The sequence below is a fragment of the Syzygium oleosum genome, unplaced genomic scaffold (genome assembly GCF_021117445.2).
Source record: "Syzygium oleosum isolate NSW1041296 unplaced genomic scaffold, Sole_v2.1 Sole_v2.01, whole genome shotgun sequence".
Taxonomy (NCBI): domain Eukaryota; kingdom Viridiplantae; phylum Streptophyta; class Magnoliopsida; order Myrtales; family Myrtaceae; genus Syzygium; species Syzygium oleosum.
Window position 1 is genome coordinate 7,673,315 of NW_026607485.1, and position 27,271 is coordinate 7,700,585.

The 27,271-nt window shown below is 43.9% G+C and overlaps 1 protein-coding gene, 1 long non-coding RNA gene and 2 pseudogenes across 2 annotated transcripts; 3 read left to right on the forward strand and 1 right to left on the reverse strand.

Moving 5' to 3' along the window:
• Nucleotides 1–1,542: 1,542 nt before the first annotated feature.
• LOC130137904 (uncharacterized) lies at nucleotides 1,543–3,124 on the forward strand. Its single transcript, XR_008816317.1, has 3 exons — nucleotides 1,543–1,671; nucleotides 2,667–2,778; nucleotides 2,880–3,124. It is a non-coding gene; the product is annotated as an uncharacterized LOC130137904 (long non-coding RNA).
• Nucleotides 3,125–3,606: 482 nt separating this feature from the next.
• Nucleotides 3,607–14,542, forward strand: LOC115665462 (cycloeucalenol cycloisomerase-like; annotated as a pseudogene).
• On the forward strand, nucleotides 4,147–6,384 carry LOC115666517 (protein FAR1-RELATED SEQUENCE 5-like). The gene is given in 4 exon segments (XM_056313939.1): nucleotides 4,147–4,161; nucleotides 4,241–5,227; nucleotides 5,340–5,704; nucleotides 5,907–6,384. Coding segments are annotated over 4 exon segments (1,845 nt in total).
• Nucleotides 14,543–19,680: 5,138 nt separating the features above from the next.
• On the reverse strand, nucleotides 19,681–26,011 carry LOC130140087 (cytoplasmic tRNA 2-thiolation protein 1-like; annotated as a pseudogene).
• Between the last annotated feature and the right edge of the window lie 1,260 nt (nucleotides 26,012–27,271).

Genomic DNA, 27,271 nt, shown 5'->3' on the forward strand with positions numbered 1-27,271 from the left:
TGAGGGATTTTGTCAAAAAAATACTCTCCAATGTTGTCCATAAACCCTGAAGCTGTTTTTTGATCTAGTACCCCTGTAGGACTTCATTTGTGAGACACAACTGAATAGCAGACATAGCTTTTTCATCCAATTCTTCCCAAGTTTCAATCGATGTGCCAATTGGTTTCTTTCATTTCCCAAATAGAGTTTTCTTCAAACCCTACTGCGTGATAGCCAACATATGAACCTACCATAAGTTGAAACTGCCGCTCTCATCAAACTTCCCAATATCAAATTTCGTTGTTGAATTTGAAGCCATAACTAGAAGATCGTAAAACCCTAAGGCTCTTATACTAGATTGTTATGACTTATGCAGAAACTATAACAAAATTAAAACTGAGAATAATAAAGAATACATTGATTTACGTGAAAAACCCTTGCGGAAAAACCACAGGGTGAGGAGAAGCAAAATCCGTTATAGAAATTATAGGATTACAAAATGTGGTTCAAAAACTAAAGACTTTCTATTTCAACTTCTTCACCTAATAACTTAATAAAAGTAATATTTATATTGCTCTCAAACCCTAATGTTGGCCCAAGCCCATAAAGAATTTAAGACATACTCAACATGTTCTAAACCCTTTTCATGATATTTCAATGTAATCCATTCGGTCTAATTTGATCGGAAATGATTAACGTAGCGGTCTAGTCATCATCGATTGTCATCAGCGATCCAAGATGGACACCCTCTAGTCAACCCAAAATGGATAACCTCTATTCAAAATGACATTGTTTTGAATATTTTGTTGAATATTATGATTTTTTTCTCTCTGTTTTCTTTTACTGTTCATCTTCAACTTTAAAACTGTATCTGGGTTTGGGACGCGTTATAGTAGAGATGCAGGATTAGCTCCTCGTGTCCTCCGCCATATGCAACAATTGACATTTGAACACGTCAAACCATTGTCTGAATACCCACCGACGGAGAAAATATTAGGTAGGACTCGCAGTCCACCGTGGCAAAAAATGAGTATCTCAGCGTGCGACACGTGTCGCCGGGCCCCACCCGGTCAGATAACCTCCAATATTTTGAAAATATAGCGCCTCTCTCCTCTCATCTCTCACACTCTCGCGCCCCAACCCCTCTCTCTCCTCCCGACTCAGAACTTGGCGCTCCCTCCGACTCTTCCGACGCCGGCGCCTCCGCCTCCGCCGACGACGCCGACGCCGACGCTCCTCTACGCGCTCGCGCTCCCAACTTCTCTCTTCTCACAAACGTGCCGCCTCCGACGCCGACGCCTTCTGCACTCTGAGAACTCGCGCTCCCTCCGACACCGCCTCCGACGTCCACGCCGACGCCTCCGCCGACGCCTCTGCCCCCAACCCTTGCCGACGCCTCCGCGTCGGCCATGCCCTAGCCCTAGCCTCTGCCTCGACGCTCTGCGTCCGCAAGCCCCGAAGAAGCGACGGTGGAAGGCGAAGCCGTAGCCAAAGGAGGAGCTCCACCACCACCAGCCGCAGCCGGCGGCAGCGGCCAAGTCTTCGTCGTCGTCGGCGGCGGACGGCCAGGGAGAAGAGATCGCAGCAGCAGCACGCGGTCGACGAGAAGTACACCCGGCGGAAGTCCCTCGTCCCCGTCCTCTACGACTGGCTGGCCAACCACAACCTCCTCTGGCGTTCTCTCTCTTGCCGGTACTTCAAAGGCCTCCTATTTCTCTGTTCGCTGTTTTGCACAAGCTTAACTTCTCTTTATATCAATATTAGTTGGTGAATGTAGGTGGAGTCGCACAAGCTTCTTTGGGATGAGTTTGCAATAGCTGGTGCTGTGCGTGAGTTTGGTGGGCTGGAAGTTATTTTGGACATGATCCAGGTAAAAAAAAATTTGCAACAGCAAGTCCTGTACTGCAATATCTTCTATTTCCTGCTTACCGAAGATGTCCTTGTGCGGGGATCTGTGAAGTGTAGATATGTGCTTACGAATTTGCATTTTTTAGCAAAATGAAAACTTTCCCTTTTGTGGATATGTACAGAGTGTTTTTTAGATTCTCTGGACATCTGCTGATAATAGTGTGCATTCTGATTTTGTATTCTGCTATTCTATTCATTTCATATTCCAGAACTTGGCTTTGGACATTGAAACATTAGTTTTTTGTTAGCTTACGGAAATAATGTAGGAAATAGAGTATGGCTGTAGGGAATTTTATGCTTACTTGTGTATTCATATCACTAGAGGACTCTGAGGTGCTCCATTTGGTCATCTAAAGTTTCAATTGAATGGTTCTTTCAACCAAAAAATTTGACTTAAGAAAGGAAAGAGCTTCTTGTGCTACAGTTGTTAGCAAGGATCGTTCTGAATGTAGATTTGGCTAAGTTGGCATTCCACATTCTTAAATCCTGCAAAAAGGGTCTCTAGAATCAAATTTTCAGCTAAGCAAGAAGAAGCCCGCTTTGCTAGCGATGTATTTTGTTTGCTTAATATCTATATTAAAATTTACTCTCTTTTTTTTTTCCCTTTGTGTAATTTTCTCACCAGTTGGATAAGTTTGGTCACAAGTGGCTAGTGTAAGGGTTGGAGGGAAGGAGGAAAGGGTTGCTTAATTTGGAATCTTGACTTTGCTTACTAAATTCTCATTGATTGACATTGCCACGATTTGTAATTGACCCAAGAATATGCCTTGGATCTACAGAAACTATATCGAAATTTGGAGCAGGACTGTTTCTGTTGGTCCAAGTAATTATCCTGCTAGACTTCACTCATTCGTGGAATGATGCATGGGTTGCAAAAGATGAACAGAAATGGTTAGTTGGAGTCTTTAAATATTCTATTCTATCTTTCTTCCTTCTCTGTATGTTAGGCTTCTTTGATATTTGAGTTCTGATGGCTCATTGGACTTGTTTAGGTATGTTGCTTTGCTGGTGATATTAGTTGGGTGCTATATTGCAGCCTACACTCTCTTTGGGATTTTGTTCATATGGTTTAATCCTTCTGGTGAGGACTATGGCCTCAATGTCTTCTTCCTTGTTATGACAATGGTCCTTGGCTTTGTAAATGGAATTGTTCACCCTGTGGTAAGAAAAGCATGCTCTTGAATACTTGTGTATTAGATTTGTAGACCTTTTTAATAATGATATTTGAATAATTGTATTCTCGCAAACTTCATGCACTTGCATGAATTACAAAGCTTATCAAATGGCATTCTCTACAAGTCCATGGAATTAATTTTTTAAAACGAATATCCTACTGTTTCTTTTCTTACTAGAGCTTTTTCCTATATAATTAGCTCTCCAAGGAATCTGTATCTGCCGAGGAAACTTTCCTCTTGTGACTTTGGCTCTATTCTAGTAGTGCACTCTTAAGGAGCTCAAACGTAACTTTATGTCTTATCATTTGCAACGGACTTGCTGTACTCAGATGTAACTCTATGTCTACCTTCATATAATTCGGTTGAAGTCCTATTACTTTTGAATGGTTCATGCACTTTCGTGTGTATCTTTTTCTTCTTAACAAATGATTTCGGTAATCTAATCTAGATCTAAAGAGATGAAGAGCATAAAAAAAGAAGGCGAGATTAGCCCACAATGGACACAAATATGTTGAAAGTCAACCATTAATGAAAGCTAAAGTACCTTGAGACAAAACTTTCAAAGCGAAAAAAACTAGGAAGAACAACACTCCAATCTCCATTTAAGCTCCTCTGTATAGTTCATCATATCAGTATTTCGGTGCTGTGATGCTGCCATGAGGTGCTAAAACTAGGTTGAGATTGAAATCGAGTTTCATGTGAACTACATTGTGGTTAAATTTTTAGTGCCTACATTGGTGATGCTTGATGCTTGGCTAATGTCTATTGTTAACTATATGCTTATTCTCTAGTTTATAGAGTGAGATTGACACGAAGACTTGCTGAACTCCATCAATGCTGACACAGTCCGCCTCGAAAGGTACTGAATTTTGTCTGTTTTGGATATCTTTTCTGATAATGAACTCCACATTATAGTTTTGTGAGCATATACATGAGTATGGACATCCGTAACAATTGATATATATCTATTTCTCATTAAGTAGTGTCATTACTAAACTTAAACCTGCTGGAATTATGTTTGAAGCTTGCTCGTCGGGACTGATTTGGTGTCATTTTAATCCCAATTTGGGTGCAAATCTCTCGAATGGCTGAATCAGAGGTAATTTTGTCATGCGCACTATGTGAAATATCTTTTTCTTTCTTAAGTAATGGATGAAATGTTATTTTGCATGTAAAAGCACTATGTTGATAACTTTTTGTTCTTTTGGTTGCAGCATGAAATTTCCCATCTTGCACATGTAATGCGTGATATAGAAAAAGATTATGAGTTTGCTGTAGGAATGGTGTTTTCAAATGAACTCGAAGCATACCATAAGTATGTGGCCTATGCAACCGGCAAAGGATTTGGGGTGAGGAAGGGTTAAATGTTTAAAAATAGAAAATGAGAATTAACTCGACGGACTTTTGTGTGCAATTGTGAGGGGCATTCTCTTAGCTCTTCTGATAAAGAAAAGAAATATGAGAGGTATGAAGTTAGATGTGGTTGTCTTGCTCGTATCAAATTTAAGGTTGACAATGGTGTCTATGAAGTCATTGAGTATATTTCTGAGCATAATCATGCATTTATTCCGGATGATCAAAAGCATTTGATTAGATGTGGAAGAATCATGTCTGAAACTTGTAAGGGTGTATTAGTTGATATGATTAAAGCCGGCATTAGGGGAACAACAGCATATAAATTTCTAGCAAATGAAGCAGGAGGAAGCAAAAATTTGGGTTTCAACCTCCGTGATTGTCAAAATTATTTGCAGACGAAAAGAGCCGATGGTATAAGTGGGGGAGATTGTCAAAGTGTTCTAAATCATTTTCATTTGATGCAAATGCAAAATCCAATGTTTTTATACGCTGTACAGGTAGATCAAGATGGTAGAATGACAAATTTATTTTGGAGAGATAGTATGTCGAAATTTGATTACGACTGTTTTGGTGATGTGCTAGTGTTTGATACCACATATCGTACCAACAAATATAATATGATATGTGCACCATTTGTCGGGATTAATCACCATTGGAAGAATGTTCTGTTCGATTGTGCATTTTTGTTGGACGAGACTGCAGAATCATTTATTTGGTTGTTCGAGGCTTTTTTGAAGTCTATGGGAAATAAGGCTCCAAAAACCATGTTCACTTATCAAGACCAAGCCATGGCAAAAGCTATAAGAATGGTGTTTTCGAATACACAACACCGTTTATGCACTTGGCACATCGGGAAAAATGCCAACCAAAACATCCCACATCTTTACCATAAGCCGGGTTTTAAGGATAAATATTTCTTAGCACTTATGTATGGATGTACATCGGGGGAAGAATTTGAATCTACTTAGAAGGAAATGGAAAAAGGAGTGGGATACTGCGAATAACACTTGGCTTCGGAGATTATATGACATTAGACACAAATGGAGTTCAGCTTTTGGTCGCGACACTTTTACATGTGGTATAAGATCCAGCCAAAGGAGTGAGAGCACCAATAATGTCTTCCGACGCATGTCGACGAAGACATTGACTCTTGTAGAGTTTGTTCACCACTATGAAGAACAAGTGAAGCACATGAGAGAAATTGAAACTCAAGATGATTTCAGTAGTCGAGGCGATCCTAAATATGCCATTTTGGATAATGACATCTTGACGCATGCTGGTTCAGTGTATACGCGTACCATTTTAAACGGTTCGATCATGAATTCTTGCAAAGTGTCTCTCAACATATTTCAAGTGAAGTATTTGATGGATCTGTTTATTTTTTTACTCTCAAGTTAAAGGGGAAGTTAAATGGGAGTGAATATGTTGTCAAATTTGACCCTGCAGACTCTTCAGTTGCTTGTGATTGCAAATTATTTGAATTAAAAGGGTAGTTGTGTTGCCATGCCTTGAAAGTGTTGAGTCAGAAATCATCGATTACGGTATTCCATCTGCCTATATTTTGAAAAGATGGACTATGGGTGCCAAAGAAGGGATTGTGAATGACGAACCTCGTGAAATGGCACCGAATTCATCTAAATTTAATCGATATTCGATGTTAATGCATGAATCCATCGAATTGAATAGTTTGGGAGCCGAGGATGAAAATATTATGAAAATAGTGAGGAAGGGTATGGAAAAAACGAAGGCTCAAATTATGTCATATAAATCAGGTCTGGTTGTGACTGATGATGCTAGTGATGATGATGATAACAGGGCTTCTTTATGCAAGAATCTGGTATTGGACCCCCATCGAAGGAAAGGAAAGGGAATGAGTTGTGGAAGACTTAAAAGCTCAAGTGAGAAAAGGAAGAAAAAAGCTAAGAAAGGAACATCTCCAACGCGAATAGAAAGTCGAGGTGAGTAACATATTATTCTACTTAATATGATAAGTTAAATTTTTTGCTTATGTTACATGATGCCAATTAACATATTTATTACTTTGTAATGCAGAGTTGGTTGTTCAAGCAACACGTGATGAAACTCATCTCTCGGATTATTCGAATAATTCCAATCAGTTTCAAAATGCCTTTTATGTCACGCCCCGAACCCCAACGAGCTCGCGACATCCCCTGCTCCGGTCGAAATGATGCGACGTCCCAGGAACGTCGCCGACCCAACCCAAACATCGAGCCACATGCGGAAGCGAATAACAAAACCCCGACAAATAATGACGACAACGGGGTAGAACAACGTAACAATCCAAAGAACCACATATTCATACAACACCAAATATACAAACATCATATTACAGACATAAATATAGACTAACATCCTCAGTCACCGTTTAAACAAAAATTCAGGGGTTTGGTTATCTTAATTTCACTATAGGATAACCCAAGTTATACAACCCCTAAAACACCCTAGGGAAAAACCTAAGGGTCGCCCTCTTCCATTCTGCTTCTGAATTTCTGGCTTGAATCTCTGGAACTCACATGCAGCTCCACTGGGTACCAACAGCAGCTCCCCGAACTTCCAAAAAGAAAAGGCGCACTTCCCGGGTTTAGGGCCGGGGGTCTGAAAGTGACGGTTATACAACCGTGAGACGAATCTCAATAAGTGTACAACCTCAAACTCCACGTAGGCACTCACGTACCGCCAGACGAAAACACCCATAACACACAACGATCGGCCAAACTAACAATCACATGCGACCCTACCTGGAATCCATCACGCACGTTCCTGCACGTTAGATAATAACACAGCCAACACATCACAGCAAGGAATCACAGACGCGCGCGTGCCTTAATTATAAGACAGAAACCACTTGGGCACGTCTCATACCGTGCCTAGTAGTTTCTACCCCATAATTAAGCATCACATCACGCGATACAATACACTCACACGCTACTCACACCATGTGTCACTTTCCACAATCCTCTCGCTTGTCTTGCCAAATCCCACTCATTTTCAACCTTTCCACCACTACCGCGCCCGCGTAAAACGCATCAGGCCAACGGTCTTCTGACCTCGTCAGGCATCGTCACCCCGTCGGGCCGGGCATCGTCACCTCGTCAGGGACGGCATCGTCCCGCGTAAACGTACACGCCTCAGGACGGAATCCTATACACACTTTCCTTCTACCGCGCCCGCGTAAAACGCATCAGGCCAACGGTCTTCTGACCACGTCAGGCATCGACACCTCGTCAGGCCGGGCATCGTCACCTCGTCAGGGACGGCATTGTCCCACGTAAACGTACACGCCTTAAGACGGATCCTTTCCAACCAATCTCACATTTCCATATCCTCGTTCCACTCAAACCACACTTACACACAACCAGCACACGCACGGCCAAACATACACGCCTCACACATACATAGCCACGCACCAAATTCACATCTCACGTACACTTCACAAAAACGCATTCTCATCACACGAACACCACATGATCACCCACACTCGGCACACGAACTCAATGCACATTCACATGTCCACGCCACCACACCTCACGGCCACACACACGGCATAGCACCACATCACATTTGGCCCAAGCACAAACTAGAACAAGCCAATGACAACAAACTACACAATTAATCTGATAAACCCAATCAAGCCAATACATTTCCAATTAATCACCCATTTAATTCCCGATCGATCCTCGACATCACAGCCCTAACTCAGCATTCCTAAACCTCGAATTTCGTCGCCCAATCAGCCCACAACCTCCAAACATTCAACCCCTAACTTAGTCCCGAAGACAGCCACGAAACAGCCACAAACAATCCCTAAAATCACTTAAACCGAACTTCAAACGAGTCTAGAAATACCCGAGGTCCTAAATGACATTTGGGGAAAACACTTACCCAGGCGAGACGTAACGGGAGGAGGCGGGTCGGGACAGGAGCAGCGGTGATGGGAGCGGCGTCGCCGGCGATGTACGGACGGCGTGAGCAGTGATCCCCCCGTACGGCGGTGAAGCAGTACTTTCGTACGGACACCGTATGGACAGTGGCTGGGACGGTGGCAGCGAGTGCCGGTGGCGGCCATGGCGTCCGTCGGTCCGGCGTGAACAGTGATCCGTACGGGGACGGTGTGGGAATGCACCGTACGGACCTTTATGCGGATCTGTCTGGAGCCAGCGACGTATGGCGAGGCTGGGCAATTGGGTGTCGACGGACAGCGATCGGAGACTCGTGAAGCTCCAGCGTGATCTTGTTTGTAGCAGGAAAGAAAGAGAAAAAGAGAGAAACAAAAATTTGTTTTGGACAAAAACCGGAAGTTTGTGATGGCTGCATAGAGGTGGAAATGGTTGATGGTGGTGGCTTGGTGGGGGCGGCTCCGCTGCTGTTCGGCGTGACAGTCTGGGAAATGGCGAAAACGGGACTGCAGAACCAGAAATGTGAAAAAGAAGAGGAAAATTCTAGGGAAAAAATGGCTGAATGCTTCTGTACGTGAGAGAGAGAGAGAGAGAGAGAGAGAGAGAGAGAGAGAGAGAGAAGACTATCTGGTCAAATGGGTCAAAGATAGCTTAGTGGGATCCATGTGTCAATAATCTAAGGGTTTGGACAACTTTGCCCTTGATCCAAGGGCCACTAATTGATCTTATCTAATAATTTAAGGGCCCATTGGTCATTTGTCCCTAACCCAAGGCTGACCAGACCTGGTTTGGCCTAATTGACCTTGGTTAGTCCCCAAATTTTGGTCAAAATTCGGAATAAAGGAAAATAGGCCTAGGGGCATTTTCGTAATTTTCCGATCCCGAACCGAAATTCCAATTTTCGCACATACGTGTTCCATATGTGCGTGGCCAACATAATATGGCGTCGGAATCGCGAAATTCATCGCGCAAGCCCTCGAAAATCCACGTCAAAGTTTCGGGAATAAAATAATATTATTTTTCCAATTTTTGTCGAAATTCCAATTTTTGGCCAGAACCACTCTGAATGTGCGTGGCTACCCCAAAATGACCTTGGCCGCGAAAAATAACCTCAAACGGCCTTCGAATCCAGCTTCGGTGCCCACAGGGGAAAACCGTAATTTTTCCGGCCCCGGACCGAAATCCATTTTTTTGCAGAAATGGGTGGCCCCAAGGTTGGCCAAGCCAAAAACGTCATCGGCCGCTCAAAATTGTCACTTTCAAAATTCTCGATTCCCGGGCCCGAATTCCAAGAAATGACTAAAATCGAGCAATCGCAACTTTAGCTTATCTCTGGCTAACGGGTGGCTCTCTGGAATTACGCGCTCTCGACCCGTGACCGACACTAAGTCAAATCACGTTTAAGTTTACTCCACCCGGGACGACCTCGGTTGTCATATAATTGCGAGGGTCTGTCGCTAGTTCCCTTCGGACACGATCAATCAAGTAGACCGGTCTCGGTTGGCTCAAAACATTCCCTCGTCAATCTATATGGTCGAAGATCGAACCCAGGTCGAGTTCTTTGGTCGTGCGAACTCAATCCCGTAACGGCCCTACCCCTAAGGTTAGCATCCCGTGAATGCGCATTTCCGGGTGAAATCTCACTATAAGTGCATTGATCAAATTCATTTCCTAAATCCCGGGAAAAGGATCGAAAATTCAGACTGTTACATTTTATCCTAGCAACAATAGTGGTCCTACAGTAAATCTAAATTTTCATAATCAGGTATGTCCCTCTTAATCTTCCATTTGAAGTTACATTTTACTAATTTCGTCATTTTTTTAATCTGGATGCAGCAGCCACCATACATCATGCCGCCGGGGATTATGAGTGGATTTTGCCCTATCCCTAGTCAGGTATTTAATAGCTTGGTGTATTACCATACAAAGGATTGAACTTATCATATGCATGAATGTGAATAATCTTGGAAAGCAAATTAGTGATGAATTTATTATATGTAGATGCAATCTCCATACATCATACCACCAGGGATTATGAATGGAATTCCCCATTCACAAGTCAGGTGCTTATTATTAAATCATTTTAGATCCTAGTGTTATTGCATCTTATTGTTACAATTGTAATATTTATTGTTACTGGTTTCTTCTGGATAGATGTTGGAGTATCATAATAGATCTCACGGAACCATTTTAAGTCAGGTACAACTTGCTTTTTTTACTCATGGGATTATTTGAGACATATTTATCTATTTATCTTGGCATTTGTTTAGTAAAATGTAAATAACTTAGTTATTCTTTTGTGCAGGGGTCATCAAACTATTTTCAGCATCCTAGGGTGCATGAGTTGAACGATTATGAACGAACACATACCAATTGGCCGAAGTAACCAGTTTTCATGAATTCTTTGTCAAGTAATATGATTCGAGGTACAATGGAGGAGTAAGCCATTGACTCTGTTGTTGGACCACTAGGGACATTCTCTATGAAGGTACTGTCTGCGGCCAAAGTCTTCATGCTCGAAGGTGTATAAGGGCTTCTTCTATTCTTCATTTTCAATTTTTTAGGTAATCAAGATATGGTATTTCCACAAATGAACGTCAAGGTATGTGATTAGACTTGGTGTTACGAATTAAGCTACTTGGTTACCCCTTGCTAAAGCTGGAAAAATTTTCGAGTGTGTAAGTTTGCCTGGATTGATATATTGGTATTTTGGTTTGGACAACTTGTTGCTAGATTTTATTTGCCCTATAAGTGGAATAGATAGACAAATCATGCAATGCAATGTGGCCATAGGTGGAAATCTCTAGCTTGTAGTGGTCCTTGGGCTTGAAATGACATTTCCTATCTGGCATTTAAAAACCAATGGTTATGCATTTTCAGTCATTTTGACTACACTGTGTAATCACAATGCTGGAGGAAAAGAGACTTGCAAAAGGAAAATCATGGATCTCTCAATCCCATGTTGCTAGAACTCCCTTGTGATGTGAAATGTCCTTAAATTTACGTACTTGGCCAAGCGGATAGCAGTTTGTGCCGGAAGGATCGCTATTGGATCAAGGCAAGTGCTTTTTGGGGTATAATTGTCCATTCTTAATGCTCTAGAAGCTACTTCAGTGATATATATTGCTCATCTACATTTACACTCAGTAACATCAATTTTACGCTATACCACTGACGGATCACACATTTTGGTGATGAAGTGTCTAGAACAGCTTTGTTTCACATGTTGCCTTATTGATTCGTGCATGATGTGCACAGTCTGCAAGCTACTTCTACTTTGTTTCAAGGAAAAATATTTGAGTTGGTCTGTTAAAATTAATATTGGATCACTCTTAAGATAGAAATTTGGACTTGCAATTATAGAGAGCACGTCGAACCTGAATTGTTTATGGGTAAATTGCACTGTTGTGGGTTATGTGACTCACAATATACTTGAGAAAAGCTGACAAGTTTGATTCTGTAAAGAGCTGGGGCTTTAAAATTTGTATCTGTTGTTACAATTTAGCGGAACATTTGAGTAATCATAAAATGCCTTTGCTTTATATCCCTGCCAATGTGGTGTTCAGTGACGATGGTCTGGTTAAACAATCTGAATTACATGAAAACTGGAGCATCAACTTACAAGTTGCATTACGGCCGTGTATCTCTCCTTTTTGAGTTAAAGAAGACTGTATATGTGACGTTTTACTCATCCACTGCGTTATGAAGCTGGCCTTTGTGTGGACATTATATAGCTAGATATTAGGATCAGAAAGAAGAGCTGCTCTTCCACCTTAACACTTAACCATGCTTTGGCAGGCGAGTCTCTGGATAATAATCTTCAGTTACGTTGGGAACTACTTCTGGACGCACCACTTCTTCACAGTTTTGGGAGCTTCTGAAACATTTACATCGTGGAAAATGAATAATGTGAGCCATAAATTTGAGACATTGACTAGTTATGCTTTTCTTAATCATCTGTCTGTTTCTTATCATGTGGTCTGGTTAACTTTTTTGTGCAGGTACAGACATTTTACTTTCCTCCTGACTCATGTTTGCTTTTTGTTTTACCATGTTACGTCAAACATGACCCTCCGCAGGCTAAGGCATGCTATTGCTGACTTGCCTGAAAAAATCCAGTGGGTTACTGAGGCGGCATGGATTCTGGTTCTTTCCTATTTCATAGCATACCTGGAGACTGTAGCTATTTCTAATGTATGTCCAGACCAATTTTTCTACTATCCATCATAACTATAACCAACTTTTTTTTTTATATAGATGGCATGCTGATTTTATTGCCTGTTTGAACTGGAGTGGTGCATATTTGTCAATGCATTGTCTCAAAGATTGCTTATTCTGGCCATTCTCCTTTATCCACAGCCTTATCATGAAAAGAATCAGTTAATTAGTGACAAGACATATTCAGTCAAGCTTGAAATGAAATTTCGTTAGATTAAGAATATCAATTGTTATCTGTTTTGTAATATCCCGGGTGAATGCTGATTCTTTTCCTCTTCAAATGTATATTCCTCAGCATGTTTCTGTAGTTTCAGTAATGAGAATGACAGTTCAACATCTTTCTGCCTGCCATGTCACGTCACATTTTTTTGCAAGCTTTCGACTTTGCATGGAGCATTTCTTGTGAAATCTGTTCTTTCTTTTTATGCCAGGCAGGTCTTTGCTGTGAAACAAACCCAAGACATTTTACATTGCAATTGTCGCTATTTCATTTAGTTAATTACATATGCCTAAATAGTAATATGATATGCAGGGATTATGCAAACCTAATTCGTTTCGCTCAATGTTTGCAGTTTCCTTATTATGAATTTGTAGACCGGGCGTCCATGTATAAAGTGGGGTCCTTGTTTTATGCCATATAGTTCATTGTGAGCTTTCCGATGTTTCTGAGGTGAGAACTTTATGTGCCCAACACCTATTTTATGGGTTCTTTTTTTTTGGTAACCCAGGGAACCCCCGCACGGCCGACAGCCGGGGAGTAAACCCTGGGGGCGACACGTGCTAGCCACCACACACGTGCCACCGGTTAAGTCACCCTGCGGCGCCCGGGATTCGAACACTCAACCTTTTGCGAGAGGAAGAGTGCGCGCTCCAGCAGCGCCACCCAGGCGGGTGGTTATTTTATGGGTTCTTATCCTCTTTGTTTCAAAAAATGCATGATTCAGCAGTAACACACGCACATCACGGCTGCGCAATCATGTGGAGTGATATGGATGTACTTGTCTTAGAATGAATTTAAATTGTAACTAAGAGAATTATAGGTTCCAGCTTGTATAAATGCACGGTCTGTACTTTATCAATTCGGACAGTGATTTCATTGATAAATAACTACATTGACCAGTATTGCGTTTTCATAATAGTGAAACCATATGCCAGAATGAAGGCAATGGAAAAATGTAGATGCAATCATCTAAACAGATGAAAACATTATCTGGTTAACGAGCCATAAATTCTGACGAGGTTGATTTGCATCGTACGCGCCATTTTCTTCATGTTCTCTGGCATATATCCAATTATGTGGTTGCTTTTCATACATTATATTTCATATATCCAAATTAAAAGGAATAATGCTTCTACTCATTAGAAAAATACAATTGCACCCTTTTTTTTCCCTTTTTTTCTTTTTGATATAAAGTGGAAGAATTGGAGAATATGGAAGAGGATATGTGCCAGTTGTAGCTTTGTCTTTTCTAGTCAAACGTTTTGTACTTGGTCAATCATTGGAGCTCATGCAACATTGTCAGCTGAAAATGAACTTGTGCCTGCAGGATTGATGAGAAGCAGTCCTTGGGACCTGCCAAGAGTAGCCGTCGATGCTTTGGGTGCAGCCATGCTGGTGACAATCATACTTGACTTGTGGTGTATTTTCCTCGGACCAATTGTCCCAGTTCCTGACTCGAAACAATGCACTCAGCCAGGACTTCCGTGGTTTCCTGGACATTCCGTGGAAGCTTGACATATCATTGTACTAAAATGGGAGCTTGTGTTTTTGTTCCCAATTCCATAGAGGCTGTAAGTTTTGGGGTGTTCCCTGTTGGGGAAAAGATGTAACCACAACCGTGCCAAAAGACTTGTATTGTACTAGTTGTAGTGCTCAGGACATTAACCATCTTTTGAGAAGTCTTTCTAATCAGTTGAAATTGGGGATTAGAGACTAACAATGTGAATCTTAATGTCTCTCCAAGTATATGCAGGTGCGTGTTGAAACCATGATGGTGTTACTATAAGGTTGCCCAATATGCTTGCCTGCGGTAGTTATTTGTATATGTGCCTCATTTAGCTTCCCTAGCTGTGTTGCATGGCATGCATTGATTTGTGAACGAGCTCGATAGATTCGACGAACATTGTGGATGAGGCACTTTCTTTGTCCTAGTGAGTGACTTAAGCACAGTTTTGAAATTCCCAAACATTTAATGATTACAAAAGAGGGCTTCTTCTAACATCCAATTTTATAGGATGGTAGCCATGGGAATTTCTAGGGCCCCACCATGGTTTTTCTTCTATTCATCACCCCGAATTAATCAATACACCAACCAAATCTTATTTTCGATTACATGTAAAACCTAGTATGTTTACTCCAATTCTCCTTTTTGCTAACATGTGGAGGATTACTCATATTACTTGAGGGAGGCTAATCATTTGTACATGATTGGCGCAACAATAATTAGAATCGTGGGGTCCTTTTATTCTTGTTCTTGTGTTCACTTTGACAAAGACCATTCTATTTCTTTTGCCTCTGAACTCGAACATCTTCCATAGCTATGGAATTAAGGCTACGATTAAGCTTGACGGGAAGGGCAATTTGCTGAATCAATTAAATCAGTTGATCGAATTTTGTTGAATTAAATAAAAGGAGGAGAAGAGAAGGCAACCGAGTTGAGAGAGGATTTTGGAATGTAAGATTCTGATGGCTGTGGTGGGTTCATAACCACCTAAAAACTTGAATAGAATACCAAGCAGGTCAAGCGGATGGAGACAGTGATTTGCTTTTCAAGATCATGATATGTGATGATTCTTGTTTTCTTCTACAAAATAAACGCACATTTCTATTGTTTCAAGTGCGCAAGCACAAGTGTGCTTTTATGTGTGTGTGTGTCACGCCCCGAACCCTATCGAGCTCGCGACATCCCGTGCCTCCGGTCGAATAGTGCGACGTCTCAGGAACATCACCGACCCAACCCAAACATCAGAAACACATGTGGAAGCGAATACAAAACCCCTGACTAAAAAGACGACGACAGGGCAGATCACCAAAACAATCAAAGAACAACAATGATCATTTTTATACAATGCCATTACACCAAGCATACAAACATCATGATACAAACGTGCTTAACCAACGAGCATTCACAACCACCGATATAACACAAGGATCAGGTGGCTTGGTTAACTTAGCTTCACTATAGGTCGACCCAACTATCAAAAAGGTTCTGGTCAGACCTATTTTACGCAACCCCTAAAATACCCTAGGGAAACCTACTGGTCACACTCCTCCGCTATGCTTCAGCATCCTCAGGCTCGAGTCCCCGGAATATCACCTGCAGCTCCACTAGGACACCATGGTCAGCTCTTCATACTCCAAAAACGGGGAGGCGGGCTTCTTGGGTTTAAGACTGGGGGTCTGAAAGTGGTGTTTATACAACTATGAGACGAATCTCAATAAGTGTACAACCCCAAACCCCACATAGGCTCTCACGTACCGCTAGACGAAACATGCATAACACCCAACGATCAACCAAACTAACAACCACATACGATCTTACCTGGGACCCATCATGCACGTCCCTGCATGTTAGATAACCACACAGCCAACATGTCATAGTAAAGCATCACAACCGCGCGCGTACCTCGATTATAAGGCACAACCCACTCGGGCACGTCCCATACCATGCCGAGCAGTTTTTACCCCATAATCGAGCACTACAATACGCGATACAAGCCACACTCGCACACGAACTCACGCCAGCCTCGATTATAAGGCAAAACCCACTTGGGCACGTCCCATACCGTGCCTAGCAGTTTTTACCCCATAATCGCGCACTACATCACGCCATGCGTCCGCTTCCACAATCCTCACACGTCAAGCCAATTCCAGCTCATTCTCAACTTTCCCACCACTACCGTGCCCGCGTAAAACGCATCAGGCCCACGGTCTTCTGACTTCTTCAGGCATCGTCACCCATCGGGCCGGGCATCATCACCTCGTCAGGGATGGCATCGTCCCGCGTAAACGAACACGCCTCAGGACGGATCCTACCTTCCCAATTCCTTCTCTACTGCGCCCGTGTAAAACGCATCAGGCCAACGGTCTTCTGACCTCGTCAGGCATCGACACCCCGTCGGGCCGGGCATCATCACCTCATCAGGGACGACATCGTCCCGCGTAAACAAACACGCCTCAGGACGGAACCTTTTCAACCAATCCTACATTCCCGTACCTTCGTTCCACACACTCCACACGTACCACACGGCCAAACATACACACGGTCACGCACAATTTCACATCTCACATATACTTCAAAAATACACGTCCTCGTCACACAAACACACCACCCAACCACACATACTTGGCACGCGAACTCAATGCACAATCGCACCACCACGCCTCACGGCCACACACTCACGGCACACAACCACACACGTAGCATACACGACCACACATACACGGCCCAAAACACATTCCCGAACCAGCCAACAATTACAAATCACCCAAACATTCAATTAAGCCCAATCAAGCCATAAAATTCCCGACTAACAAACAATTAAGCCAACGCCGTACCGCCTCACCATATCCCTATCCGGGCCTCCTAAACCTCGCATTTCCAATCCCCAAATCAGTCCACGACATCTGAACAACCAGCCCTGATCTAAGCCCCAAAACAGCCACAAAAATCATCCTAACCGAGTCCTAAACGAGCCTAACAATACCCGAGGTTCTAGATAACATTTGGGGAAGTCACTTACCTCAGAAAGACGGAACAAACGGGCTGGACAGAAGCTGGAATGATCGGGACTCAAGAAGAAGTTAGCAGCAACAAGGGCCAGCGGGTGAACGTGACAAAGCGGGGCGAAGGGCCGAGAGCCGGGGCGGGTGGTCAAGGGGCGGCGATCCGGTCGTATGGACTGTGGGAGGAAAGCCGAGGGGTGGCTCGGTGCTGGCGGGACTGAACAGGACAGGTGAACGGGAAGAGAGAGAGGGAACGGCGAGTAGTGAGGCGTGGCCGAAAGGAGGAGGCGGCGGCGCGGACGGCCGGGCTGGGCGGCGACCAGGCGGCGGCGAGTTGGTGGCCGGCCTAGCTGGGCTCACGCACAAGGGAGAGGGGAGAGAGAGAGAGAACGCCGGTTTGGTGGGGGGGGGTGAGAGAGAGAGAGAGAGAGAGAGAGAGAGAGAGAGAGAGAGAGAGAGAGAGAGATGTATATTTATATTCTAACCCCCAATAATTGCACTCCGGAAATTACTAAAATACCCCTCTAACTACCCCTCCGATCCAATGGCCGAGATTTAATCTTATCCAAATCCGACGGCCCACTTTTGTCCTTATCCAATAATTCTAAGGGTAAAAGAGTAATTGACCAAAGAAGAATAGGGGCATTCTTGTCCTCTCATTTCCGGCCACACAGGGTCATACTTAGTCCCCCAACTTAATCCAGTCCTCAAAATTCATTCGCGGTCCCAGGGGCAAAACGGTCATTTTTCCGGTCCCGAACCGAAATCCATTTTTTTGCAGAAATGGGTGGCCCCAAGGTTGGCCACACCAAAAACGTCATCGGCCGCTCAAAATGGTCACTTTCAAAATTCTCGATTCCCGGGCCCGAATTTCAAGAAATGACTAGAATCGAACAATTACGACTTTAGCTTATCTCTTGCTAACGGGTGGCTCATTAGGATTACTTGCTCTCGACCCGTGACCGACACTAAGTCAAATCACGTTTAAGTTTGCTCGAACCAAGGCGACCTCGATTGTCATATAATTGCGAGGGTCTGTCACTAGTTCCCTGTGGACACGATCAATAAAATAGATCGCTCTCTGTTGGTCCAAAACATTCCCTCGTCAATCCTTATGGTCGAAGGTCGAATCAAGGTCGAGTTCTTTGGTCGTGCGAACTCAATCCCGTAATGGCCTTACCCCTAAAGTTAGCATCCCGTGAATGCGCGGTTCTGAGTGAGATCTCACTATAAGTGCATTGGCCAGGATCGAAAATTCAGAATGTTACAGTGTGTGTGTGTGTGTGTGAGAGAGAGAGAGAGAGAGAGAGAGAGAGAGAGAGAGAGAGAGAGAGAGATCTTATCTGACCACTATCAACATAGTGACAGTAAGGACTTCACCTAAAAGAGATGAATAAAAGTTCAAATTATATGAGAATCAGTAAATCGTAATAGCAGAATAGAAAGCAAAAGAGGACAGATATGATGCGGAGCCAAATTAAAAGCCATTGAAGGCTTTCCTCTCTCTCTCTCTCTCTCTCTCTCTCTCTCTTATACCAACAATCCAAGAAAAATGGAAAAAAAATAAAACTTGGCAAGAAAACATTACAAGGAGAAACTAAAACAAGGGGCTTCCCAGGTTACAAAAACAAAATGGATTAATTACGCAGCAGCTTTTCGGAGGACGAACAGCAGGTCAAAAATTGTAATTGTGAATTAGTGAACAATAATACTTCACATGAAATAGCTGAGTGCCTTCTTTCTTCTTGAACCGCCTTCACCATAGAGTTCATTCCACTGCAGAAGCTCGGTCATGTTAATAGACTCGGATGATACGCTCGCACATACCTGTTTCCATGTTAACAACACAGATACGAAATCAATTGAAGCTGCACCAACAATACGGAAAATGAAATGCTACTAAGTTGTAAAATAGCTATAGGTTTGTGGACGATCACGCTATGGTGAGAAAAAAGTGCCATTTTTAAATATTTTTACCTGTTCATGTGCATATTTGAAATTTTCCATATTGAGAGACCGTATATTAGCACTCCCTCTCAAAGCTGGAGCAGGTTTGCCTTCTGCTAGAGCTGCAGTGCGTTCCTGCCATGAGTTGCACATATTATCAACCATAATCAAAGTACGAGTAAAGTAGCCATATCAAATTATGAGAAAATGTGGAACTTTTTCTCCTTTTGCAATATCTCTTTAATTGGCCTGTGCGCTTCGATTACACATAAATTCTGCAACTTACTGTAATAGGTGAGAGTGAATTCTCCACTAGTGAATAGTGTGAGTTAAGATTCTACGGTGTCACCTTTAGGTCACTTCCTGAGTTACCATCTGTCATGCTTGCAATTCCGTCCAAGTCGACATTTGCAGAAGTCTTCCTTTGCCAGTACGACTTTCAAAATTTTTGCTCTATTTGGAGCATCTGGAAGATTTACCATCAATCAGTAGCAAAGACGAAACTTAGCATTTGCTTTTGGGATATATGAGACTCGAGTCCGCCCTATTCCTAGTTTTGGCAACCCCCTGTTTAGTCCTTCCAGCAAAACACAGGCTTTACACCATTTCTGCCAGATAACACACAATAAGTGAATTATGTTCCAACAAGACCAACAAAATATATTAAAGTTCAAATTTTACTCAGCATAGATAGCTGATGAGAGAAGCTGTGTCAATTCTTTTCTTACATTTTAAAGGGCAAAAGTACACCACAACTGTCATAACTTGTGTACGGCGATCACTTTGATGCCATAACTTTTTTTCGGATCACTTTGGTGCCAAGTCAGAGGAAAAGAGATCACTTTGGTGCCAATTTGGCCGGAAATCCGACGTGGCATTTTTTATTAATTTTTGACGACGACGTGGCTCACCGGAGGCTGAGTCAGCGTGTACAGTCAGCATTTTTAATTTTAAATAATTTTTTTTAGCGTGTACGCATTTTTAATTTTAAATATTTTTTTTCCTTTTTTTTCCGTCTTTCCTTTTTCTTTTCTTTTCTTTTTTTTCTTTTCTCCCCTCGTCGGCCGGCCACCGGCGAAGCCCGGGAAAGCCTGGGCGAGGGCGGCCTTTCCCATGGCCGGCGAGGGGCGGCCGACCCTCGCCGGCGACAGGCGAGGCCGGCCCTCGCCGGATCGGCGAGGGCGACCCTCGGCCAGCGTCGGGCGAAGGAAGCCCTCGCCGGCGTCGGGCGACCCTTGCCGGCGTCGGGCGACCCTCGCCGGCGTCGGGCGAAGGAAGCCCTCTCACGGGCGGGCGAGGGTCGCCCACGCCCGACTCGAGCGAGGGCGACCCTCGCCGGGCGGGCGAGGGTCGCCTCGCTGAGTTGGGCTTGGGCGACCCTCGCCCGACGCCGGCGAGGTCGCCCTCGCGGATCCGGCGAGGGTGACCCTTGCTCGCCTAGGCGAGGGCTTCCTTCGCCCAACACCGGCGAGGTCGCCCTCGCCAGATTCGGCAAGGGCGACCCTCGCCGGCGTCGAGCGAGGCGGCCTCGCCGGGCCGGCGAGGGCGGCCTCGCCTGGGCTAGCGAGGGCCGGCCTCGCCTGTCGCCGGCGAGGGTCGGCCGCCCCTCGCCGGCCATGGGCAAGGCCGCCCTCGCCCAGCCCTTCCCGGGCTTCACCGGTGGCCGGCCGGCCACCGGCAACCGGCCGGCGAGGGGAGAAAAGAAAAAAAAGAAAAGAAAAGAAAAAGGAAAGAAAAAAAAAAAGGAAAAAAAATATTTAAAATTAAAAATGCTGACTGTACACGTTGACTCAGCCTCCGGCGAGCCACGTCGGCGTAAAAAATTAATAAAAAATGCCACGTTGGATTTCCGGCCAAATTGGCACCAAAGTGATATCTTTTCCTCCGATTTGGCACCAAAATGATCCGAAAAAAAGTTATGGCACCAAAGTGATCGTCGTACACAAGTTATGGCACTTGTGGTGTACTTTTGCCCATTTTAAAGTCATACCCGAGGAAGAGAAGTCCACTTGACCTGGCTTGAAATGTAACCACAGCGTTCACACGTCCCCTGCTCTGGCATTTTTGTCGAAGTAGATATTCTGAAATTTTCACCTGATTTTATAATGTCGAGTATGGCTCTAGGTCTGCAATCTTATAAATCGAGTAGTAAGCAAAAGAATGCAAAAGAATAATAAATCACATTATACTGCAGCATTGTAAGAAAGAGGTTAACAAGACCTTATTCTTTCCAAGTCCTTGATAAACTCACGAGCAAAACCCCGATATGCATTAGGAGAATAGATGCCTGCCATTTCGGTAAACTAATTCAGCAAAGTCCAAGCAGTGATCATATAATATAATCATGGTGCAATATGAGAATACTTCTACATCTAGCCCAGCGCACACAGAGTATGCTAAAACTCTAGAAGATAAAGCCAAACCATTTAGAAGGGAAAAATCTCTGAAACTTTACATCCCCATTAAAGTGCATATCCTAGAATGACACCTCACACGTGAGCACAGAAATATTTATCAAGTGCATCCAGTCTACTGCTGGGAATATATTGATGTGAATCAGCAAACAAAGAGGATCTGTGGAGTGGACGCAATACAACAACAATATGTTTCATCTAATATGAAACAACATACCCAAGTAAAGCTCTTGAACTTCACGTGACTAGGTTGCAGATTATATAACCATAACACAAACATGATGAACTAACAAGTGAACCCATACAGGACAAATGGAAGGTCGAAATTCCAGGTAAGTTCTGCACAAGTGACATCAAGCACAATGTAGGGAAGTGGGAGTTGGCAGAGGACACTTACATTCAGTTGAGAAATAATCCAGCCTCTTGAAATATGCATACGTGTTGAGTAGGTTAAGGGTTGCAATCAATGGCACCAATAAAGAAAGTAACAGTTGTGAATACTCCAGTACACATATCACAATCTCCTTCTCATATATGTTCTTTAAAGGTAAAATGCAGAAGAATTTAACTATTAGGATATATGACGATCTCTTTCTCGTACGTGTACTTAAAAGGTTTACACCTAGGAATTGGTCCGTCTTCACCAGTTGTAATTGCAGTACACCTACTCAATCTACAATATCAATAGAAGGGCAATAAGTCTTGAAAGAAAAAAAAAAAGAAACCAGAGGTAAGCTCTGATAAATAACTACTTACTGTTGACACCTAAATTTCGGCGCATCATTTAGTGATTAATTACATAGAAAATTAGGGATTAAATTTTAATCCATGAACAAAAATATTACAAATCGCATAGCATAAAGTTTAGGTTCATATAGATTAACTGCATTTCGCATCGGATCGGCGGTGGTAAGCGAGCTTAAAATTCATCACGTAAATCGAGCTCGGACACCGAACGAGACTCGGCTCACTCGAAAAGCATGGGCCGAAAATCACACACAAAAGGGCTTGGTTGTCTTAATTTGAGCTTAAATTAGCCCATTATGCTTCATTAAAGAAAAGCCCAAATTAATTCAGCCCACTTAGAATTAAATTAAAGCTTAAACCTCAGCCCATTAGGACTAGAAAGCCCGACTAATTGACCTAGGTTTACATTATAAATATATGTTTATGTCTCATAATCAAGGGGGGCTCTCATAATTTTTCAGAAGGGATTTTTAGAGAGACATACGAGAGAATTTTGAGAAGAGTGAGAGAGAGAGAAGGAGACCGCCCGCCGCGCCGCATTGCACGCCTGCCGCGCCACCGCCTGCCGCACTACGCCGGAGCCGCTCCGCCCTCTCAGCCACTGCACGCCTGCCGCGCCACCACCCGCCTCGCGAAGCCTCCGTCCTCCCCTGTCAGCGCTGCCGCCCCCTTGCGTGCCACCGCCGCGCGCCACCGCTTCTCCGCTCGCCGCTGGCTGCCGTCTCCCTCCGTGTGCCACCGCCGCGCACGCTTGCCTCGCCGCTGCTCATCGCACACCACCGGCTGCGCGGTGCCACCGCCGCCTCGGGACGTCCTCGCTCCGCCCGCTCGTGCTGCCTGCTGCGTTCATTGCCACGCCGGAGAGCCGCCATGCACCGCCGCTCACTCGCCTGTGGAGCCGCCTCGCACCGCCGCTCGCCACGGCGGAGCCGCCTACACCGCTGTTAGCCCACCTTTGTCGCTGTGCTGCTGTTGCTTCGCGCACAGTGCCCGGAGAGTCGCCCGTCCCCGCCTGTTGGCCTCTGCCCGGAGACGCCTGCTGCGCCGCCGTTCCCGTCGTGTCACCGTCGCTAGTCGCCACTGTTCCCGAAGTCACGCCGCCGCTCCCGACGCACCACCGATCCGCAATCCCGATCCCCTATAGATTCAAATTAGGAAAGAAATCTGCAAATCAGGTAATTATCATATCCCGATTTGATTCGAATATTTGGTTGCCTAATTTGTGCTTATTGATATCTAATTTTGCATATTTGAATAATAAGCATTATTTCAATTAGGATTTTATTTCCTTTTTTGAAATCTTGGATATCTATTACTTTTCAAGTTTGGATAGAATTTAGAATTTTCAAAATCTTTTGAATATATCCAAGATATTTAAGATATCTAATTTTTTTCAAGATGTGATCGATTAGGAAAATTTCCTAATTCGCAACCGCACACGGGGAAATAAATCTATCTATCAGGCTTTAGATAGAGTTATTTCCATAGCGGGTATTTCGAATTTTAGGATCGATATGTCAGACTTCAGATCGAAACTTAATTCGAAAGATTTAGCGGTTATATTTTTTACTTGATTTTAATTTCGAATTTTGATAAAAAAAAATGCCAAAAAGATTACTCTAGAATAGGTTAATTTCTTTAGTTTAAAATTGCATGTTTAGATAATTGGCATTTTTAATTCCGAATTTCATTAAAGAAAAAATACAAAAAAAAATAATATGCCCGTCATTAGAAATAGATCACGTCGTCGCATGACATATAGTTTGCATGTTAGGTTGCATTAATCACATGTCAATTTTTGCACGTCATTACATATAGGTTAGCTTTCATTTAAATAAATAAAAAATCAAAAAAGAAAATTTCTGCACCTTTGAACTCTAAGTCAGGATTTATCAAAATTGTCCAATTGAGTATTTCTCTTGAAATTGGTACCGAAAGGGCGTTAGGGAATATAGCGTAACCAAGTCCCCGAATTTATAATTTCTGGTTCGCAGCAATAAAATAGTACTCCCGCTATTTTATTTAGGTTTCTAATCAACCTACCTTAAATGATTAGTGGTGACTCCCATTGAAAATATTTGCATGCTCACAATTGGACCTAAGTTGCGATTTGGTAGAGCTTGGGAGAACTCGAGCTAGGTTAGTTAATTTAATTGATCTAGTAATCCATTAGCCTAAGATTGAAAACCCGATTTTTTTTAGGTCGCGACACTTACCGGGCAATGTCACCCCGCAAAATATTTAAAAGAACTGTTTCAGCAATATCATCGGCATTATGTCCAGTAGCAAGCTTGTCTACTTTCAGCAGCCCAGCGCCTCGGTCAAGAGCCTTAAAGGTAAAGCAATTCAGCAGGCATAATTAGATTTGGCCCTGATTAGGTGAAGTAGTCTTTTTAATGTTGGGGGGATGGTAGGAAGTGTGCAATGGCACAGTATCCCATTTAACATGCTGTTGTCAACAGAACTTTTTAGCGATTCATATTCCAAGGGCTGCAAATAAAACGATGTGCACATCCCCATTCCCCTAGATAGAGTAGAAGATGGCTTCTATACCTGACGGCGGAAGACCCCACAAAATGTGCAGTTATTCTTCAATCCGATAATCTTTACTATTTCATCCATTGTCCATCCATACAAATCTTTATATGAAACAATTTTCAATGGTAGTCCATACTGCAGATAACAACAATACATCGCTAGCAAAGTGGGCTTCTCCTTGCTTAGCTGAAAAATTGATTCTAGAGACCCTTTTTGCAGGATTTAAGAATGTGGAATGCCAACTTAGCCAAATCTACATTCAGAACGATCCTTGCTAACAACTGTAGCACAAGAAGCTCTTTCCTTTCTTAAGTCAAATTTTTTGGTTCAAAGAACCATGCAATTGAAACTTTAGATGACCAAATGGAGTACCTCAGAGTCCTCTAGTGATATGAATACACAAGTAAGTATAAAATTCCCCACAGCCATACTCTATTTCCTACACTATTTCCGTAAGCTAACAAAAATCTAATGTTTCAATGTCCAAAGCCAATTTCTGGAATATGAAATGAATAGAATAGCAGAATACAAAATCAGAATGCACACTATTATCAGCAGATGTCTAGAGAATCTAAAAAACACTCTGTACATATCCACAAAAGGGAAAGTTTTCATTTTGCTAAAAAATGCAAATTCGTAAGCACATATCTACACTTCACAGATCCCCGCACAAGGACATCTTCGGTAAGCAGGAAATAGAAGATATTGCAGTACAGGACTTGCTGTTGCAAATTTTTTTTTACCTGGATCATGTCCAAAATAACTTCCAGCCCACCAAACTCACGCACAGCACCAGCTATTGCAAACTCATCCCAAAGAAGCTTGTGCGACTCCACCTACATTCACCAACTAATATTGATATAAAGAGAAGTTAAGCCTGTGCAAAACAGCGAACAGAGAAATAGGAGGCCTTTGAAGTACCGGCAAGAGAGAGAACGCCAGAGGAGGTTGTGGTTGGCCAGCCAGTCGTAGAGGACGGGGACGAGGGACTTCCGCCGGGCGTACTTCTCGTCGACCGCATGCTGCTGCTGCGATCTCTTCTCCCTGGCCGTCCGCCGACGACGACGACGAAGACTTGGCTGCCGCCGCCGGCTGCGGCTGGTGGTTGTGGAGCTCCTCCTTTGGCTACGGCTTCGCCTTCCACCGTCGCTTCTTCGGGGCTTGCGGACGCAGAGCGTCGAGGCAGAGGCTCGGGCATGGCCGACGCGGAGGCGTCGGCAAGGGTTGGGGGCAGAGGCGCCGGCGGAGGCGTCGGCGTGGGCGTCGGAGGCGGTGTCGGCGGGAGCGCGAGTTCTCAGAGTGCAAAAGGCGTCGGCGTCGGAGGCGGCATGTCTGTGAGAAGAGAGAAGTTGGGAGCGCGAGCGCGTAGAGGAGCGTTGGCGTCGGCGTCGGCGTCGGAGGCGGAGGCGGAGGCGCCGGCGTCGGAAGAGTCGGAGGGAGCGCCAAGTTCTGAGCTGGGAGGAGAGAGAGGGGTTGGGGCGCGACTGTGAGATGAGAGGAGAGAGGCGCTATATTTTCAAAATATTGGAGGTTATCTGACCGGGTGGGGCCTGGCGACACGTGTCGCACGCTGAGATACTCATTTTTTGCCACGGTGGAATGCGAGTCCTACCTAATATTTTCTCCCCACCGACGACTTTCTTTTTCCCTCGTGTTAGCAGGTCAATCATGCACAAATAGACGCATCACTGAATTAAAAAAAAAAAACAGAAAATGAAGGATTCAAGAAAATCCCACAAGCCACATTGTTTAGTTATATCATTCCCTACTCGAGGCCATATCAACCTCATGCTCCAATTCTTATAGAGCCTAATCCACAAAGGCGTCAGAGTCACTCTTGTCACCACCAAATCCATGTCCAAGACCCTTTATGGATGTCCTCATGCACCTCAATTTCACTCGAGACTATCTGCGATGGCTTTGACAACAACGGTATAAAGGCCGCCAGCAGCCTCAAAGCCTACCTCTACCGCCAGCAAGCCCTTCACTCCCGGCAAGCCCGACGCCCACCTCCGTCACTTTGCCCTTGCCAAGCAGTCCGAGATTGAGCAAGTCTGCCATGCCCACTACCGGCTCTTCATCCTCGCCCCCAACGACCTCCTATCCCTCCTCTCCGACGTTGATTACCTCAAATCCGGCCTCTCCCGCTCCAACTTCACCTCCAGTTGGTCGCCGTCCCTCTACTCAACTCCCTCGACGCCTACCTTGAGGCTCGCAAACCCAGATCTGGGTTTAGAATTAAGCAGAGACAGTGCAGATCTGTAATCCTGAACACGTCGGTTGGTTGGTTTCTGTCAAATCTAAATTATTGGAACGTCAACGACCCATCTCCTCTTTTAACTTTCC